Raw genomic sequence first — 17,947 nt, forward strand, 5'->3', positions numbered from 1 at the left:
GTCCAAATAATTATCCATTAGATTAAGCCGACAGCGCATTTGTGTGCTCGTAATGGGAACTCCGCATGCGCTCTCCGTTTGTCCCTTTTGCCCCGTTTTGCCGTCTCTACGGGGCATCGTTTGGCGCCGGCCCCAAGGTTTGCTTGTCTAGTCGAGGCGGTCCCGTCCATCAAGACACCATTAAGACCTTATTAGAGGACGCTAGTGAGGATTCTCACACCTGGCTTAACGGGCTCCTTCGGCCGGGACGCGTGCGCTCTATCTGTTTGAATGTTTTTAGACGATCTTATAAGAATTGTATTTGTTGCATGCGCGCTGTCATACGTGCCCATTTTGTGCAAATTAATGTGCAGAGATAGACTTATGTGTTCTACACTGAGTGTTCAAAGCAATTGTGTAGATTTACATGTCGAATAAATTGTCTAAAGAACTGTCATGTAAAATAAATGTAACCTATTTTATGGGAGAATAAAATAGGAGCCTATTGGCTATAGCCAATCTGCGTCGTTTTGTAGGCTATATGCTGTCTCTAACGAATCCGTTAAGATCTAATTATCTATCTTAATTATCAAGCTCAATGGGTGCTCGTGCCCCCTCCCGGTTTGTTCCCCGTCGTCTTTCTCGCAGATGGTGTCTAACTTTTCTCCTCTGTGTTTTCCCAGCAGCCCGATGGTAAGAGATTTCTCACCCTCACGCTGCGACACACTGTTTATACAACTGGGCAACCCCTCACACCAAATTGGCCTGACCCCCAATCATTTGGCCGGCAGGGACACCCCCTTCCTCGGATCGTTTGGCAGCGAGACCCCCCCCTCCGCCTCCTCCGGTGCCGGAGGCCTTTATAAGCCCCGGGTATTGTCATCTCCCGGACACTCTTCTTCTACGCACCCGCACAACCAGTCTACTGGCAGCTCTACGAGTCAACGAATCTTAACTCGGATTCTCCACTGCCGCATTTACCGCAAAGGGAAAACATTATTTTAGGTTCATTCAAGATTCTGCCGGAGGGTTTTTGACAGGAATACGGCAACCGACATGAGTTCTGCCTGCGTTATTGTTAAACAGACGCCCTTCGTTGTGGCTCCTCTCGCGCGCCCTTTGATGATGGACACCACGCCAACAAACGACAGGTAAGCAATGCTCCCCACCGATGAATAACATGTTCGGCTTTTATTTTGATAAAGCCTTGAAAATGCTCATAGGTCTAACCGTTTCGACCGCAAAACGGTTGACAACCGCTCAAACCTGACCTAGGCTATTGCATAACCAGCGTTGACTGTATTTATCACAACTTCACCTGTATGCATCACACATATAGAGGCGTTGCTATCTTGCGTATATGTTTTGGTGTCTAAATGAAGGATCCCTTTTCGTTGTTATAGGCTACGTGCTGTGTCGTGCAATCTGGCGAGATCCCATTGTCAATGCGCATCTTTCATATAAGCATCATGTTCGTATGATTTTGAATGACACTAATCACCGTGCTCGTGCCTCTCTTATAGTTACGCCTCTCTGTGGAGACCCTGGCTCGTGAGCAGTAAGGAAGCACATCGCGGGAGCCGGAGAAGCGGTCAGTCATGTGTAAGTTGAATTCTATATAAGTTTTTTTGTATTTCGTCTTTCATATCAGCATGGACCACAACACACAATTTACACAATAGCCATCTACGGGACACATCAACCTGTAGACTAATTACATTTGATATCGGTGAAGAACAGCCTACATTTACGTTTTAGAGACACTGTAGTCAGCGGTAAAACAAAGTCATGTGTGTGAGTCAGGAGAGCTTTAGCTGCAGGGTGGAGAACAGAAGGAGAGAGGGTCAAGCTGTGTTTTTGTCACTCTGCCACACTGCAGACAAACTCGCACCGTTCCCCTACGACTTCCTGACACATAGACAGATGGCTCCTCTGAGCCTGAGCCTCAGCAGAACGCACACACCCACACACTCACACCTCTGCACACACACACACTAACACTGGAGGTGATAGAGAAGGAGCCCTCCAGACACCAGCCTCTCTCCCCAGAGAGATGCAGAACTGGACACCTTCCCGGCTGTGAGAGACAAGCTGGGCCGAGTTCCCACAGTGTCTCACACGCTCTCACCTCACCCTCCCCTCACCCAGCCAACCTCTCACCCTGCCCACACCCAGCCAACCTCTCACCCTCCCCTCACCCAGCCAACCTCTCACCCTGCCCACACCCAGCCAACCTCTCACCCTCCCCTCACCCAGCCAACCTCTCACCCTCCCCTCACCCAGCCAACCTCTCACCCTGCCCTCACCCAGCCAACCTCTCACCCTCCCCTCACCCAGCCAACCTCTCACCCTGCCCTCACCCAGCCAACCTCTCACCCTGCCAGATTCACACCCTCCCCTCACCCAGGCAGGGACCCAGCCAGGCTCAAACCCTGCCCTGGCTATCCCTGCCACTGGGGACCTCTGGTCTAGCATGTCGGGCGTATTTGTTTTGGTTGCCAGTGTAAGACGGGGCAACAGGGGATAGTCCACGGATGATGTGGCTTTGTGTTTGTTAGGCAGCGTAGCCTCTTGTCTTTCTCGGAATATCTCTCATTGTCTTTGAATGCCTTGCGGTGTATATTAACATTAACCCTCCTTCTCTCTCTCTCTCCCCCCAGCCCTACTCAAGGCCCTCTGCAGACCCTGCTCACGTCTCCACCGAGGGGAAACCCCAGACCTTTCAGCATCCTGTCCGCCTGTTCTGGCCCAAATCCAAATCGTTTGACTACCTGTACAGTGACGGGGAGACCCTGCTCAAGAACTTCCCCGTCCAAGCCACCATCAGCTTCTACGAAGAGTCTGACAGCGAGGACGAGGAGGACGAGGAGGAGGAGGAAGAGGAGGACTGGGAGGAGGAAGGCTGCAGCGAGGGCGAGGCGTGCCTCAAGCCTCGGTCCTTCTACACCAGCTGTAACTGAACTCTAAGATTCCTCTCAGTCTGCTCACGATCTGTCCAACAGCACTCCTCCCCCGTGTTGAGGACTGCTGCGTCTGAATGGGATTATATAGATTGAATCTGTTGTAAGGAACACAAAGTCCCATATTGGGATGGGTTACCGTGGAAACAAACAAGTCTCAGGGTCTAGGATTTGCTTATGTACATAGAATACGTTTCGCGTCATATTTACTTTTCTAATTTATAATGTTCAATTGTATATAAGCACATATATTTATATTGACTTTTTGTATACGTTTTTGGGATATTTTCCAAACACTGTCTAAACTTTTTCACGGTTTGAATGAAATAAACTCTATTTTGGGAAAGCAGCAATGTTTATTATTCTTTTTTTTTTGTTGGTTCTCTCTATCTCCTTGGCGATAGTGAGAGGTGATCAGAGGGTTTAAGATGGAGTCTATCAGTAAGTGGAAGTCTTTGTTGTTGTGGAGAGATTACACTCCCCTCTCTCTCTCCTATCTCCAGCTCAACAGCCTTTGATGTCTATCTGCTCGCCCTCCTGGGCCGGAGAGAGAGGGGAGGCCTGGTCACTCTCTCCCTGGAAACCCGTCGGAAATAAAGAGCGAAGCTGGGAAGAGATTTGGGGTGGATTTATAAAAAAGATTAAGACTTAAAAAATACAAAAAAAAGTGAATTGGACATTTAACAGTGCTCAACGTGAGGCAAGCTTATGTTTTGGGAGGGCTATGTAGACTTGTTTTCCCTCCTACAATGATCCCTGGTTCAGAGGCCTCTAATGGAACTCTCAGGGGTCAGAGGTGCTGGAGATCTCTGCAGTTTTACCACTAGGCCTGACCCCTTAATGCAAAACACACAGCAACATCCCCTGCCTAGCACACCCTTCTCTCTCTCTCACACACACACACACACACACACACACACACACACACACACTCACACACACACACACACACACACACAGTAACACACACACATAGTAACACACACACACACATTATCTCACACACACACGGTAACACACTCCCACGCATTATCTCTCTCTCTCACACACACACACACAGTAACACACTTTTTCTCTCACACACACACACCCTTGACACACAAGTGCTTGCATATGCACACACACATGCAGGCGATTACTTCAGTATGTATGCATGCACACACTCGTGCATTTTAATTTTCTTTCTCTCTGTTCTTCTCCAACCTCTTCCAGCTGTTAAAGTCGATGACTTATTTAGATTGTTCATGTAAAAAAAAATATCCATATAAGAAATGTGCTGTACATTTAATTTATATTGTTTGCATTAACAAGAATTAATTGAAAGTTCTTAAAGGTACAGATTTAGTGTGGATTATAGAACCAGGATATTGATATCAACCTTAATCCATCAAATAAAACCAGTACATAGGAACTGCTACTTTGAATGCTGGGATATGAAGTCTTCCTGTCTAAGGTGTGGCTGCTAGGCTCCTGACATAATAACAGTTGATATTACTTCACTCAGGACGGTAGATAAAACGATTATATGCACATGTTCTTTCAAATAATTACCAAGATATTCTCTGATACACGCTAGTTGTTATTCCATTAAACTAATTTGATAAATCTGGATTGTGTGTCTGTCGAACAACTTCAACATCCATGAATCTCCGTCTTGAAGGACGTGGGTTTAGGAGGCGACGGAAGCGTTTTGAGGGCTTTGATTGGATAATTGTGGAGATTCCGCCTCTTCTATTGGCTTACCGGTGTCTCGGTCACCGTCTGAAAACTGACTCTCGTGGGTGCTCCCTCGTTAGAAGCAGGAATGGGATGGAAAATCCTTTTTTTTTATAACGGTGTCGTGGAAGGCAGGGTTTATTTTTGTATACCTGAATGATAAAGAAACACGTGTGGATTATAGGTGAAATCTGTCTGAAAAGGGAACCTACTTTATATGACGAAATGAATGGATACATCAAATGTTAAGGTACTGAGCTTTAAGAGTGACGGACACTGCACTCTGTCTTATCTAAGATATGACTGAACTCAACACGAATCTTTGTCAATATTTCATTTGTAGTTGGCCAGCAAAAGCTGTCCACATCTGCGAGACATTGAGAACTAAGTCCGTTTGTTTGTTTGCTCTCGTGCGTTCTTATTTTCTTAACCGTTGTCAGCAGTGTAAACAGACTTTCGAATGATTAAGTTATCCTAATTTAACAGGTTATATTTGAGGGGTGGACTGTATGCTTGTTGGCGTGTGGTTGTATGTGGGGCGGTTCTGAGTCTGTGAGAGATGGAGATAAGATGTAATTCCGAGTATTCGTAGCGTCGTACAAATAACCGGTCTTGTTACTCGCGATGCTGAGTGCCGCTTGATGTAAGTGGCTTATTTACTGCTGCCTACTCCGTGTCACGTATCGAGAAACCGAGCGCTCCATCTCTCCCCGTGACAGGTACATTTTAATACGACTTTCAACCACGCGTGGCTAAAATGTAACATTTTGTCTAGATGGGGAGTGTTTACGGTGCTTCTCGTGCAACATCCCCTTTACCCATCCCTGTTGCTATGGGAACACCTCCACCCCCGGCTACACTACATTATATTTATAGATGATGGAATATATTTACTAAGATATATGGTGATGCCTGTGTCCATTTATGAAGGCATACATACATTTTTGCATACATACTTGAAAGCCATGCCATCCATTATTGAAACAGAAAGACACTCCAGACCCATTTTACAGACCAAATCCTGCTTGGATCAAAAGCAAAAAGATTACTTGATGGCCATGAATTGATGACTACCTATAACAACAAACGACAAAATTATCATTGTAACCATATATTGTTTTTATATTATATTTATATATCGTATACTATTAGGATATATTGGACTTTGGGAAAGCATTGACTTGTAAAATCTAAAACGTGTATTTTCACAGAGAAAATGTTTGTCTTGTTCTTCCTGTCTGCTTTGTAATTGTATTGGGCTTCACTTCCAGGTCAGCTACGAGGCTCTCTGCCTGAGTAACAGGTTGGCAGCATGGCTGGAGGTGAGGCAGGCACACACTATATGTTTCAAACACCGCTATCTGCCTGTCACTTCCTGTTCCTGCTCTCAGTGCCGATGACATTGCGTGTGCGTGTGTGTGTGTCCAGCGTTCCTAGAGGGAAAGGATGCGCACTCCTTGCTCAAACGCTTCCCTCGGGCCAACGGCTTCATGGAGGAGTTCCGCCAGGGGAACATCGAGAGGGAGTGCGTGGAGGAGAGCTGCAGCTTCGAGGAGGCCAACGAGGTGTTTGAAAACAAAGAACGCACGGTAGCCTAACTTCCCTACAGCGATCCCTCCCACAACCTAGTTACTGTTGTCACTGTTGTTCCACTGGTCAGTATCATAGAGGGTGTTGTGCCTTGTAGTGTTGTTGACTGACCGACTCGTGTCATGGTGTGTCGTGTTGTGTCCTGGTGAACGGGGATTTAACCCTCCTGATTTTAGGGTTTTAAGGTTCATGTTATTCATATGTTTCCCCTCCCTCCCCTCCTATCCTATCCTCTCTTCCCTCCCCTCCTCTCCTCTTTCCCCCTCCCTCTCCTCCCCTCCCCCCCTCCTCCCCTCCTCTTTCCCCCTCCCTCTCCTCCCCTCCCCCCCTCCTCCCCTCCTCTTTCCCCCTCCCTCTCCTCCCCTCCCCCCCCTCCTCCCCTCCTCAGATGGAGTTCTGGAAGACCCGCAGCATCTATACGGTGAGCAGCAACACGGAGGGTCGTTCGGAGCGCAGCGACACCGTCTACATGGTGGTTCCCCTCCTGGGGGTGGCCCTCCTCATCATCATCGCCCTCTTCCTCATCTGGAGGTGCCAGCTCCAGAAGGCCACGCGCCGGCGCCCCGCCTACACCCAGAACCGCTACCTGGCCAACCGCAACGCCCGCAGCCTCCCCCGCATCCTGGTCCACAGGGACGCCCCCCCTCAGCCGGAGGGCGCCCACCCGGAGGCCCCGCCTCACCCCACCGTGGTGGTGAGCGGCGTGGAGAGAGGAGGGGGGTCGTTGGTGTGCGCCGCCCCCGCCCCCCGTCCCCCCCAGCAGAACAGCAGGTCCCTGTACGTCCAGGAGCCGTCCGCGTCGGTGGCCTCGCGCCTTTCGGGCGCCACGCCGCCCCCGTCCTACGAGGAGGTGACGGGCCACCTGGAGAGCAGCAGCGACGAGGTCACAGCGCCCTACAGCGACCCACCGCCCAAGTACGAGGAGATCGTCACGGAGAAGTGAGGTTCAAGGGAGGCGACCCCCCTCCCCCCTCCCCCCTGCCTCTCCCACTGCCTCTACCCCTGCCTCTGCTCCAAGCGTATGTCTGACCTCGGGGGAACTGTGGCCCTATGGGTTTAAAAGCATTTCGCTGACTGTCGGCCGGCTGTACGATCTGTGCTTCACATGGGCCATCTCCCACGTGTGTGTGTGTGTGTGTGGTGATGCATCAGTGTGTCGTCTCCTCTGAATGTGGCGTTCAGGGCCGTGCCACTGGGTAACCTGTATACATGTAGAAACCAGATGGATATCTGGGCCGCTAGTCTTCACCAGCTGAAAACAGGACCCCCGAAGCTGCCGCAGGCCCCTGCGCACCCAAGCACCTCCTCCCCACCTCTGTCAGCGCCAGACACGGCCTTATCACGACCAGAGAAGGAACGAAAAAAAGAAGGATGAGAAGATAAGAGATCCAATCAGAGACTTGGGTCCGGGCTAGCGTCAGGGATGAAACGGGATGACAAATAACGGGTCATTTCTCATAGTGTGGACATTGGCTCGTTGTCGGGACTACTTTGTCATGCGGAGGAATATCTCACAGATGACGAGCTGAGATGTGTCTCTCCTACGCAGAGGAATCAAGATAGGCTTCGACTGCAGACTTGTGTCTACTGCAGCCTGGCATCCCCCTGGAACAGGAGATCTAATCTTGCCTGTTAAATATGAGATAAGGGAACTCAACCTCCCTTTGATCAAACGATGGATAGGTTTTGGTTTATTTTTTCTTGTGTGCCAAAGGTAGAAATGGAATGATGTAGTAATGCATATCACTGGCCAGATGTAATCCCCTTAAGAATATGCCAGTGAGACACACACACACACACACACACACACATACATACACACCCAAACACAAAGCAACACTACTGAAACACACACACACACACTGAGCACTAAGCACAACCAAAAGCTAATCATACAGTCCAGTCAAGTAATGTGTACAGCACTAGCTTCCGATTACTGTTTACAATTTCTTACTTTTGTTAAAAAAAACGCAACAATTTACAGTCGCACAGTACAGTGTTTCCTGGCTGTTGACCTCACTGCATGTGATCAGCTCTGGCTTAATGTGATAATTTATGGCTAAGTTGCTTTATCTCTGCACCTCTTCTCTTCTGCTGGTCACCGCCTTTTGCCTTTACACTGCTTCTTTCCTTGCAAACTGAAGTTCAGCTACCTGGTCATCCACCATGACTCAGAATACAGGAAGTAGAATTAATCTGCTGAGGTCGGCCTCAACCCTAGCACCAGTCTAGCACACTGCCAGTGACGAAGACATCAGTGGACAGCTACAGAAATGCCTGCTGTATAGGACAGAATCACCCGGGATATACAGAATGTGTTTGGGTTTTTTTTTTCGTTGTGTTCGAGAGACGCGGAGGAAGCGAGGGAAAGGAAGTGACCTTCGAGGGAGAGGAAGTGACCTCGGGTGGAGGGGTGGGCGGAGTCATCCCGGGGGGGAATGCTGGCGGTCTTCCCCTCCTCTCTGGCAGTTCCTCCTGCTGATGCTGCAGTCTGCCTGTCATGACACCAATGCCCCCCCCTCCCCCAGGGGTCACCTGACCCTGACACCCTCCCCTCCTGTAACCCTCGACACCCCAGTGTTGGCCTCTGATCGATCCTGTCCCGGAGCTTTCTTCCAGCCTGTCAAAGTGATGACAGAGTGCCCTGGCTAGTTAAACAGAATCGGGTTAGGTTCTCCTCTATCCTCTCCCCTTCTCCTCCTCTCCTCCCCTCCTATGTCCTCACTCTGCCCTCCTCTTCTCTTTCCCTCCCCTTCTCCTCCCCTCTCCTCTCCCTTATCTCTCCTCGTGACACCTGACACCAGGGCCAGCTGTGTGTCGGCAGAAGGAGATGTCAGGAAGATGATAATCTTGCAAAGTGACACTGACAGAAGCCTGTTTGCTGCAACGTTGTTTAGTTGGGAGAGAGCTTCTTGTACTTTTCGTATGCAAGTGGGTTTACTGATTCAGTGTGAGTGTGTGTGTGTGTGTATAAATGATGATTATATACATGTGTGAAGACAATTGCTCGTTCGTTTTTATTACGGAACGCGCTCGAAGTTTGTGAATTCTCGCTCGGCTGAAATGTGCCAAAGCAGCCAATATAAAGATGTCTGTAGTCTTCCTCTGGTAAGCCAAAATCATACACATCCCTTCTGGAAAAGCATATTCAGTCATTTGTTTTCATTCACTGCATTATGTCCTACTTAATCTATAAGCTTTTGTGTGTTGTTGAAATACACTTCATGGTGTGTTTCTAGCCAGTGTTTGAATTGTGTGCTTGGTCATCGATCTCTTATGTTTGATGTTGGTCGTTCTCATTCAGGAGTATCGATCCAATGGCATAATCTGATGTTTCTCTGATTCATATTCATGTATTTTGTGACAAGATCAAAAGGATGTGTGTGTGTTTATACCTGTATATCAGAGTAGCTGTATCCAGTGCACCTCAAATCCAAATATTCACTTCAATTTCCCTCAAAATGAGTTGGTAATTTGCTCATGTACCAGTATGTCTATAAAGTAATGTATGTACTGTCTATGTATACATAGACAGTATATATAAGCTATATATATGGATACATGGAAGCCATTTCTCAATGACACAGCACTATATGCATAGGCAGAAATCCCGGGGGGGACAGGGGGGACACGACCCCCCCCATCCTGAGAAGAATAGGATTTGTCCCCCCCAATAAATCACTGTAAACATAAGGAAATTTTAATAATATACATTTAACATAATACAATGTTACAGCAGTAATTTTGGTGTCCCCCTCAGGAATTGCTCTCTAGAAAATGTCATATAATTGTCCCCCCCCAAAATTGATAGCAGATTTTCGCCACTGACTATACGAAGTGTAGAAGTAACTCTTCTATCAGCACCAGGAATGAAAGGTCACGTGTTTCCTATCCAGCTCAAACCAGAGGGCCCAGAGCTCAAACAGCAGAGACGCTGACACAAGCTGTCGAAACCCAGTTGCTCTTGAATGGAACATGCCGTTAGCCATCTTACTGCCAGCGATTAAACGACCTATAGCAAATGTCAGAAACATATAAATAGTGTTGTATTCATTCACGAGAGATTTTTTTTTAAATCCAAAGTGACATCCAGTGTGGGGCTGAATCCTGAAACCCCCTTGATCTACAGTGAAACGTTACACCGCTGTGCGGCAGTCTTCCTGCTGCCTGTTTTCTTTTACATCTCTGTATGTGAGGCTGTGCTTGGACATTGAGATTTTACCAAATAGACAGGAGGGGGAAGAACACAAGCTTGTTTCCCTTTGTAACCACGGTTACATTAATCAGTGACTTACCACACACAGCGGAGATAGTGGTGTTGGTGTCTTGTCTGAATTATATATCTTCTCTTGATGTCCTGTATGTTTTACGTCAACGTGTTCTAAAACTAAAAGAGCTTCCAGCTTCAGGGGTTAGACCGTGAGAGAGCGTGCTAGCTCCGTTTTAACGGTTGTATCCTTAAACTGTGCCCATCAAGTAGGCTATGCAAAATAAACAGAACTTGTTTTTTTTTAACTTTTTTTTCCAACTATAGTCTATAGGCTGTGTAAACACTAGCTCCCAAAATTCCCATAAGTCATACAAACCCACGTCCCTAGACATCGAATCCCTACATTTTTCTCTTGCCTCGGGACCACATACGCTGTAGTCATCTTTCTGGTGCATTGTGTTCATTTTCCATTCAGTAGAGAGCGTCGGTTTGGTTTGAACACTGGTGGGAACAAACGTTTTTGATCACCCTATTTGCTACTGCTACCCCTGCCACTAGGCTAATTATTGGTGACATATGCCTATCATTGAGTGTATTTTCGACTGCTTCTTAACCGAATTGCGTTTTGTGGTGTTTTGCTGGATTCCATTCATTGACTTGACATATGGTTTTTTTCTCTCCCACAATTCGTTTCCCATTTTTCCTAATGTCTGTCTGTGAGGTTGTGTATGTAGGTCAGTTGGAGATGATGGGATGGCATGGGAATCATCCCAAGAGACCGACAGGAGATGTGATAAAGTAGGATGCGGTTAACCCAATTTTAGAAGCAGGCCTAGAGTAGGCTATGAGCGCATCTACACTGATGTTACACCGTCCACATGGCCTGTAGAGGTATATTTAAAAATGTATCATTTGCAGTGTTCTAAATGGGCAATTTTACACCGAGGCAAGCTATTAATCGCTTTTGTTTTAGGAGAGTCTGACTGAATCTCTCCCTTTTATTACAATGGATTACATCCCGTCTCCAGTCACTTGATCGTCACCATACTGTACTAAGTGCCAAATTTCTCTATCTTGTTTGTAAGCACTGACTATGATTACTTTGTGAATATATTAAAGTGCGTTTATCCATATCGGCTGTGGTTGTGACTGTTTTGTTTAAAATGGATACACTGATTTTTTGGGTTGAATGATCAACAAAAAAGAGTTGAATGATCTTGACAGCTGTCAAATATTCGTGACCACCGCCAGCTTTCAATTTGTGCATTGAGTGACGCTTTACGTGCGACTGAATTGGTGGTGCTGCACTGTAGTAGCTAGCTAGCGTTGCTAGCGGCAGGTCGAGTCGCTGAAAGTTTTGGAGAAGGTGAGTAAGGGGCAACTAGCCGGCTAATATCAACTTTCTAAAGTTATGATACTCTTGTATACAAGTTATGCTATCTATAGCATGTCATTTTCTTTCTTGGCCAACGTTACACTTACCATGGTACATTTCTGACTTTTCTTGTTAGCTTTCTAGCCGAAGTACTGTAGGCTACACTCAGCTAGTAGTGTACCATTCTGTGAAGTTTGCTTTAGCCCCGAGCACAGTAGCGGCTAGGTGGCACTGTTGCTGTAGCGGCTACTGCACTTGTTTTGGTCAAGTTCTGGGCAACTCCAGGTTTCACCTTAACTTAATCGTCTATTTACCGGCACAATATTAGCCAGCTAGGTAGCTAAGTTTATAGGTAATAAACAAACAAAACACTTAGGTCATTTGACCCTGCTTGGTTGTCCTGTAGGTTATATTTAAAAAGATCCTGATCATAAAATGACTATTCATTTTACCTATTGCTAGCTAGTTAGCCACAGAACTTTCTAGTGTGAACCAGTTTCGTTACTTGTTGGTAAATAAGTGTCAATGGTGAATTCTCAAGCTATTTAAATTGGCAGCTAGCCAGTTAGGTTACACACGGCAATTGTATTTTCATCCCCAAACCCATGAATCTAGTTTTTGAGCCAGCTGTTCAAACATTCACTGTTGAAAATATCGTGTAATCTCATTTAGTCTCTGACATCTGTATTCAGCAGGTGTATCCTCACCCCTTGGATTACAAAGGGATTCTAATCCACACCGCAGGAAAATCCAGCAGTAATTTGCCCAATCCCTTCGCCTAATCATTGGTTAGCCAACCACCCTCAACAAGTATAGTTTTGGCCACCACACAGTCGGTCAAGGCTATAGTCTTAGGCATAAGACTGTCAGTGACAAGATATATATAGGCTACAACAATCCGTTTTTATTTTACCAACCGGTTAAGCAGGAAGAAGATTGACACCGCATGTTTTCTCCAACCTTCGTTTATGGTCGTTTTTAACTTTTAACGAGGTCAAATCCGCTTCTCTCATTATGTATTACCACGGTAGACAGCATCATACCGGAATGACGTCCACCGCCTTTATGGGCGACATGCCCGCGGGGGTCCAAGGCCGTGACCCGGTTTTCACGGAAGCCATCAACCAGAAAATGAGAGTCCCGGACCGGTTAAGAGTTGGACCGGAGCAGCGGGGCGGGGCGGAGGAGGACAGGGGGAGGCAGAGGACGGAAGAACCTCCCCCGGCCTACAGCATGCACATCCCGGACCGTCTGGCACTCACAGGTGGGTCTGGGGCTGAAGGTCAGGCTAGCTAGCTAGCTAGCTAGCTTGTTGTTTTAAGACATAATTTCTATTGCTTACTGTGGCTCTCAGTAAGTGTGCTGTCAAAGCCTAGCTGGAAAAGAGCAGGTTGTACTAGCAGGTAGAGAGAGCTGTTCCTGTGGACTAGCTACCTGAATCAACTGCCGCTCAGAGCTCTGTTTAAAGCTGGGGTTGTTGAGTCCTCTTTTATCCTGGTTAAATATAGGCTACTTGATCCTTCTCTCTCTCTCTCTCTCTCTCTCTCTCTCTCTCTCTCTCTCTCTCTCTCTCTCTCTCTCTCTCTCTCTCTCACTCACACACAAGGACAGACACACACACACACTCATTCCTTCTTCCTCCACCGTATCTCAGATCTTACCAACTGTTTCAGTTACACTAAATGTGGATTAAATGTTACTGGATACCTGTTTGTACCTTATCTTCATTTATTCATGAATTAATTCGTTGTTTTCTTCAGATGCTCCAGATATGAGCCCTCGGCCCCTGTTCACCTCCTCCAAGCCAGGCTCCAGCGCCCAGGCAGGGCCGGCCTGGGAAAGCCAGTACCTAGCCTGGGAGAGCGAGTCCTTTCACAGGGATCCAGGCCAGGTATACTGCACCATGTAGGGGTTATGATCTCACATACAGAAAGGTAGTAGGCAGTTGGTTCGAGGCCCTCACAGACAGAAATGAAAGGAAGTCCAAACCTTTTACGATCCATCAACAAAACATAAATGTGAGCTGATATCAGCAAGGACACGTTGTTCTTGTCTGCGATATTAAAACAGCCTCAATTAATGTGTCCCCCCCTACCTATTACAGAGCCCCCTTCGTAGGTCGTACAGCGACACAGCGTTTGGCAGAACCCCCCCTGGGACCCCCACCCATACCAAACAGGCCCTGCACACCCCCTCCTCGTGAGTATACCTCTCTCTCTCTCTCACACACACACACACACACACACACACACACACACACACACACACACACACACGCACACACACTCGCACACACACACACACACACACACACACACACACACACACACACGCACACACTCATGCACACACACACACACTCATGCACACACACACACACACACACACACACACACACACTCTTCAACCAAAGCACCCCCCCGTGATGGTGCTTGTGTGATCCAGGGTTAGGGTTTACACCTGTCTCTGGTGTGTCTTAATGACATCCCTTGAAAAAGTGTTGAAACTTTTTTTTTCCGAAACTCACTGCTCTGAGTCTGCCCCCGGGGGGGCCTGGAGAACAGAGGCTGCAGTAATCTGTGTTACCAGCAGGGGGAGACAGTGGGAGCCCCCGAGGTTCGGATTCTCAGATCTAACATGTAGGTCAGTGTTATATTTGAGTCCGAGTGAAGCCAGCCAGACAGGCGGTCATGTGAGTCACTTAGATTTCTTTGGTTCCCCCCCCCCCCCCCCCCCCCCCCCTTCCTCCTGCCCGCCCTCCACGCGCCCCCCACCCAGCTGTAACCCCTTTCCCCTCTGTCTTTCCTCTCTGTGTTCCACGGTGCCTCACCTCCCCCCTTTCCCCCCCTCACCTGTTCCAGTCGCAGCACGGGCCACCTCCCCCAGCAGGCCCCCCCGGCCGCCCCCCCGCCCCTGGGCCTCCTGTCCCCCCAGACCATGCTCCAGGCCGCCAGGCAGCTGGGTCAGCAGGCGTCACAGCGCCTCTTGCAGACGGTCACGCAGAAATACAGGTCCAGGTGACAATCCTCCCTCCCTCCCCCAACCCTCCCTCCCCATGCTGTCTGTCTCCCTAACAGACCAACTAACACCTAACTGAGAACTCTGTACGTCACTTCGGATAGAAGCGTCCGCTAAACGCGTGACTGCATGGTTATCCTCCTGGGTGTTGACGCTGGCTTAACCTTAACCTTCCTCTTCGTCTCGCTTGGCCGTGTGTCCTGACTGCCTTCCTGCTCCGCCCTGCTGGGCCTTGCCACTCAGGCCTGCTCCGAGGCTTTCGCTTGCTCGGCCTCCATCCCGCCTGGTCGCCAGCCTGCCTTCCACTCCTCAGTGTTCAGGCCTGTTCGCAATCGATTCCTTGTCTGCATCCTCGTCGACTGGAAGTGTTTCCTTGCTCAGTTGAAGCGTCTTCTGATTGGCTGAGTTGACGGCCAACGCATGTCCACTGTGGTCGCTTGCCTGCTGTGCTTTTTCAATGGCTGACACTGCCCTCTTCTGGCCTCTCTCTCTCTCCCTCTCGTCGCTGTCTTTGGCTTCTTGGCTGGTGTTCCAGGCCTGTTATCAGACTGTGGTCTGTGTGTCTCTCGTTCCAAGGTTTGGTGGTGGTGCTGACCCTGCGCCCCCACCTGTCGTGGCTGAGCCCCCCCCTCACGGTGCGGAGCTGGGCAGGAAAAGGTGACTGTGGGGGTGTCTGTGGGAAATCTGAGTGTGGGTTGATGTCGTGGTCGTCTCTGCTCTAACCCTGTCGTCGTCCTCTCCCCCCTACCCTGGCAGTGCCATGCAGGAGTCCTGGCTGGGTCAGGAGGACGAGAGCGGGGCCGTCGTGGAGTTCATCGTCCTCAGACGCCAGGTGAGTCTCACAGCCTCCCTAACCGGGCACGCACGGCTCTGGAGGTGACCTCGTGGTCAGGGACAGCTTGGAAAACTAAGACCAACTAAGGTGCAGAGCCCAAGGGCGGGTGTGGAGGGGGTTCTTCAGGGCTGTGAGGTGTGAGGGGGGGAGCAGGGGGAGGGGGTTGTTCAGGGCTGTGAGGGGGGGAGCAGGGGGTTCTTCAGGGCTGTGAGGTGTGAGGGGGGGAGCAGGGGGAGGGGGTTGTTCAGGGCTGTGAGGGGGGGAGCAGGGGGTTCTTCAGGGCTGTGAGGTGTGAGGGGGGGAGCAGGGGGAGGGGGTTGTTCAGGGCTGTGAGGGGGGGAGCAGGGGGTTCTTCAGGGCTGTGAGGTGTGAGGGGGGGAGCAGGGGGAGGGGGTTGTTCAGGGCTGTGAGGTGTGAGGGGGGGAGCAGGGGGAGGGGGTTGTTCAGGGCTGTGAGGGGGGGAGCAGGGGGTTCTTCAGGGCTGTGAGGTGTGAGGGGGGGAGCAGGGGGAGGGGGTTGTTCAGGGCTGTGAGGGGGGGAGCAGGGGGTTCTTCAGGGCTGTGAGGTGTGAGGGGGGGAGCAGGGGGAGGGGGTTGTTCAGGGCTGTGAGGGGGGGAGCAGGGGGTTCTTCAGGGCTGTGAGGTGTGAGGGGGGGAGCAGGGGGAGGGGGTTGTTCAGGGCTGTGAGGTGTGAGGGGGGGAGCAGGGGGAGGGGGTTGTTCAGGGCTGTGAGGTGTGAGGGGGGGAGCAGGGGGAGGGGGTTGTTCAGGGCTGTGAGGGGGGGAGCAGGGGGTTCTTCAGGGCTGTGAGGTGTGAGGGGGGGAGCAGGGGGAGGGGGTTGTTCAGGGCTGTGAGGGGGGGAGCAGGGGGTTCTTCAGGGCTGTGAGGTGTGAGGGGGGGAGCAGGGGGAGGGGGTTGTTCAGGGCTGTGAGGTGTGAGGGGGGGAGCAGGGGGAGGGGGTTCTTCAGGGCTGTGAGGTGTGAGGGGGGGAGCAGGGGGAGGGGGTTGTTCAGGGCTGTGAGGGGGGGAGCAGGGGGTTCTTTAGGGCTGTGGTGTGAGGTGTGAGGTGTGAGGTGTCTGTGGTGTCTCCAGGTGGTGAAGATGAGCCGCCGGCTGGCTGGTCTGGAGAGGCAGAACGCAGAGCGCAGACAGACCGAGCTGGTCCTCTTCTCCCTGCTGCTGTCAGCATGCCTGCTCAACGGCTGGCTCTGGATCAGGAGATAACATCACACTACATACACACACGCGCACACACACACACACACACACACTGACACTACATACACGCACACACACACTGACACTACATACACACACACACACACACACACACACAAACGTCCCACACTAACACACTCCAACCAACTTTCTTAAATCTTTTTACGTTCATTCAACTATGTTACAAAAAAACGATTCTGTTGCAATGTCACGCACAAATGAAAGAAAAAGCCTTAAAGGGTCTCTATCCTGGTTGGTTGTGTGATGTGTTTTGGGATGGAACAGCGTAGGGTCAAAGGTCATCAGTGGTCACAGGTTGACCTTTGCACTGTGCAGCCAGAGGGATGGCTTCTCTAGTGTGTGTAAACTGAAGGTGCACTCTGAAGCACGTTCATCAACTAGCTAATGTTGACAAAGGGTTCGATGATGGTGGAACCGTCTGAATGTATGGAGAGGAAACACAGAATGTGAGTGGTTTGAAAAACAAGTGCTCCTCTCGACCAATCGTCTTGATTCACGGATAAAGAGAATGCATTTTGATCATCAACATATTTTTTCTAATTGAGAACGACAGTTGGCTAGGTGTAACCTCACTACATGGGGTCCCTACATGGTTATTCTGAGTTCAAACTTGTTTATTCCAACAGATGAATTGAGATGAACTGGGCTTCACAGCCATAGCTTCAATCTGTAAACCAAGTCCTACAATCCCAACACCACACTCAAACATTATGAACTGACATGGCTGATTGGAAAGTCAAAGGCCGTTCTTTATGGAACATCATTAATCCGGTTGAGAGTGATTCGTGTATCTACAGTTGAATGCCTGAGTATTCTGATGCTATTCGATCAGGTTTACACCAAAGGTCATTCTAGGAGTTGAAATAATATACAAGTGATTGATTTTAGAAAAAGAAAATTTGCCCTCAAACTTTGAACCACTTTACTGAATGCATGTTTTCTTTGCAGTTACTTTACTTCATTTTGCTGAAGTTTACTGGATTTTCTTGGACTTAATATATTTAATAAAGTAGATTTTATATTTAC

At 49.2% G+C, this 17,947-nt stretch overlaps 3 protein-coding genes across 9 annotated transcripts; all 3 read left to right on the plus strand.

The window, feature by feature from the left end:
- Positions 1-902: 902 nt before the first annotated feature.
- ripply1 (ripply transcriptional repressor 1) lies at positions 903-3,250 on the plus strand. The gene is made up of 3 exons (XM_067229166.1): positions 903-1,130; positions 1,503-1,581; positions 2,640-3,250. The coding sequence occupies exons 1-3, from the start codon at positions 1,036-1,038 to the stop codon at positions 2,937-2,939; spliced, it is 474 nt and encodes a 157-aa protein (XP_067085267.1). The 5' UTR covers positions 903-1,035; the 3' UTR covers positions 2,940-3,250.
- Positions 3,251-4,783: 1,533 nt separating this feature from the next.
- Positions 4,784-7,188, plus strand: LOC136933763 (transmembrane gamma-carboxyglutamic acid protein 3). Its single transcript, XM_067229281.1, has 4 exons — positions 4,784-4,905; positions 5,927-5,977; positions 6,084-6,244; positions 6,634-7,188. Exons 2-4 carry the CDS (start codon positions 5,968-5,970, stop codon positions 7,186-7,188), a joined length of 726 nt encoding a protein of 241 aa, XP_067085382.1. The 5' UTR covers positions 4,784-4,905; positions 5,927-5,967.
- A 4,582-nt stretch (positions 7,189-11,770) lies between these two features.
- Positions 11,771-17,947, plus strand: LOC136933405 (mitochondrial fission factor). 7 transcript variants are annotated; one of them, XM_067228752.1, is made up of 8 exons: positions 11,771-11,821; positions 12,862-13,094; positions 13,591-13,721; positions 13,935-14,029; positions 14,692-14,847; positions 15,425-15,505; positions 15,605-15,680; positions 16,775-17,947. In XM_067228752.1, the coding sequence occupies exons 2-8, from the start codon at positions 12,878-12,880 to the stop codon at positions 16,904-16,906; spliced, it is 888 nt and encodes a 295-aa protein (XP_067084853.1). In that variant the 5' UTR covers positions 11,771-11,821; positions 12,862-12,877; the 3' UTR covers positions 16,907-17,947. The 7 variants fall into 7 exon arrangements, with proteins under 7 accessions (XP_067084853.1, XP_067084854.1, XP_067084851.1 ...); XM_067228753.1 differs by lacking the exon at positions 11,771-11,821 and adding an exon at positions 12,558-12,618; XM_067228750.1 differs by lacking the exon at positions 11,771-11,821 and having other exon boundaries at positions 12,793-13,094.

Source organism: Osmerus mordax, chromosome 25, assembly GCF_038355195.1.
Source record: "Osmerus mordax isolate fOsmMor3 chromosome 25, fOsmMor3.pri, whole genome shotgun sequence".
Lineage (NCBI taxonomy): Eukaryota > Metazoa > Chordata > Actinopteri > Osmeriformes > Osmeridae > Osmerus > Osmerus mordax.

What these genes read in the sequence shown, in the direction of transcription:
- ripply1 (XM_067229166.1), top strand. Translation starts at nt 1,036, where the DNA reads ATGAGTTCTGCCTGCGTTATTGTTAAACAGACGCCCTTCGTTGTGGCT. An exon ending in ACCACGCCAACAAACGACAG is followed by an intron (nt 1,131 to 1,502) that starts GTAAGCAATGCT and finishes CCTCTCTTATAG; the next exon opens with TTACGCCTCTCTGTGGAGAC. An exon ending in GGAGAAGCGGTCAGTCATGT is followed by an intron (nt 1,582 to 2,639) that starts GTAAGTTGAATT and finishes CTCTCCCCCCAG; the next exon opens with CCCTACTCAAGGCCCTCTGC.
- LOC136933763 (XM_067229281.1), top strand. An exon ending in TTGAAAACAAAGAACGCACG is followed by an intron (nt 6,245 to 6,633) that starts GTAGCCTAACTT and finishes TCCCCTCCTCAG; the next exon opens with ATGGAGTTCTGGAAGACCCG.
- LOC136933405 (XM_067228750.1), top strand. Translation starts at nt 12,845, where the DNA reads ATGTATTACCACGGTAGACAGCATCATACCGGAATGACGTCCACCGCC. An exon ending in GCGGAGCTGGGCAGGAAAAG is followed by an intron (nt 15,506 to 15,604) that starts GTGACTGTGGGG and finishes CTACCCTGGCAG; the next exon opens with TGCCATGCAGGAGTCCTGGC. An exon ending in TCATCGTCCTCAGACGCCAG is followed by an intron (nt 15,681 to 16,774) that starts GTGAGTCTCACA and finishes TGGTGTCTCCAG; the next exon opens with GTGGTGAAGATGAGCCGCCG.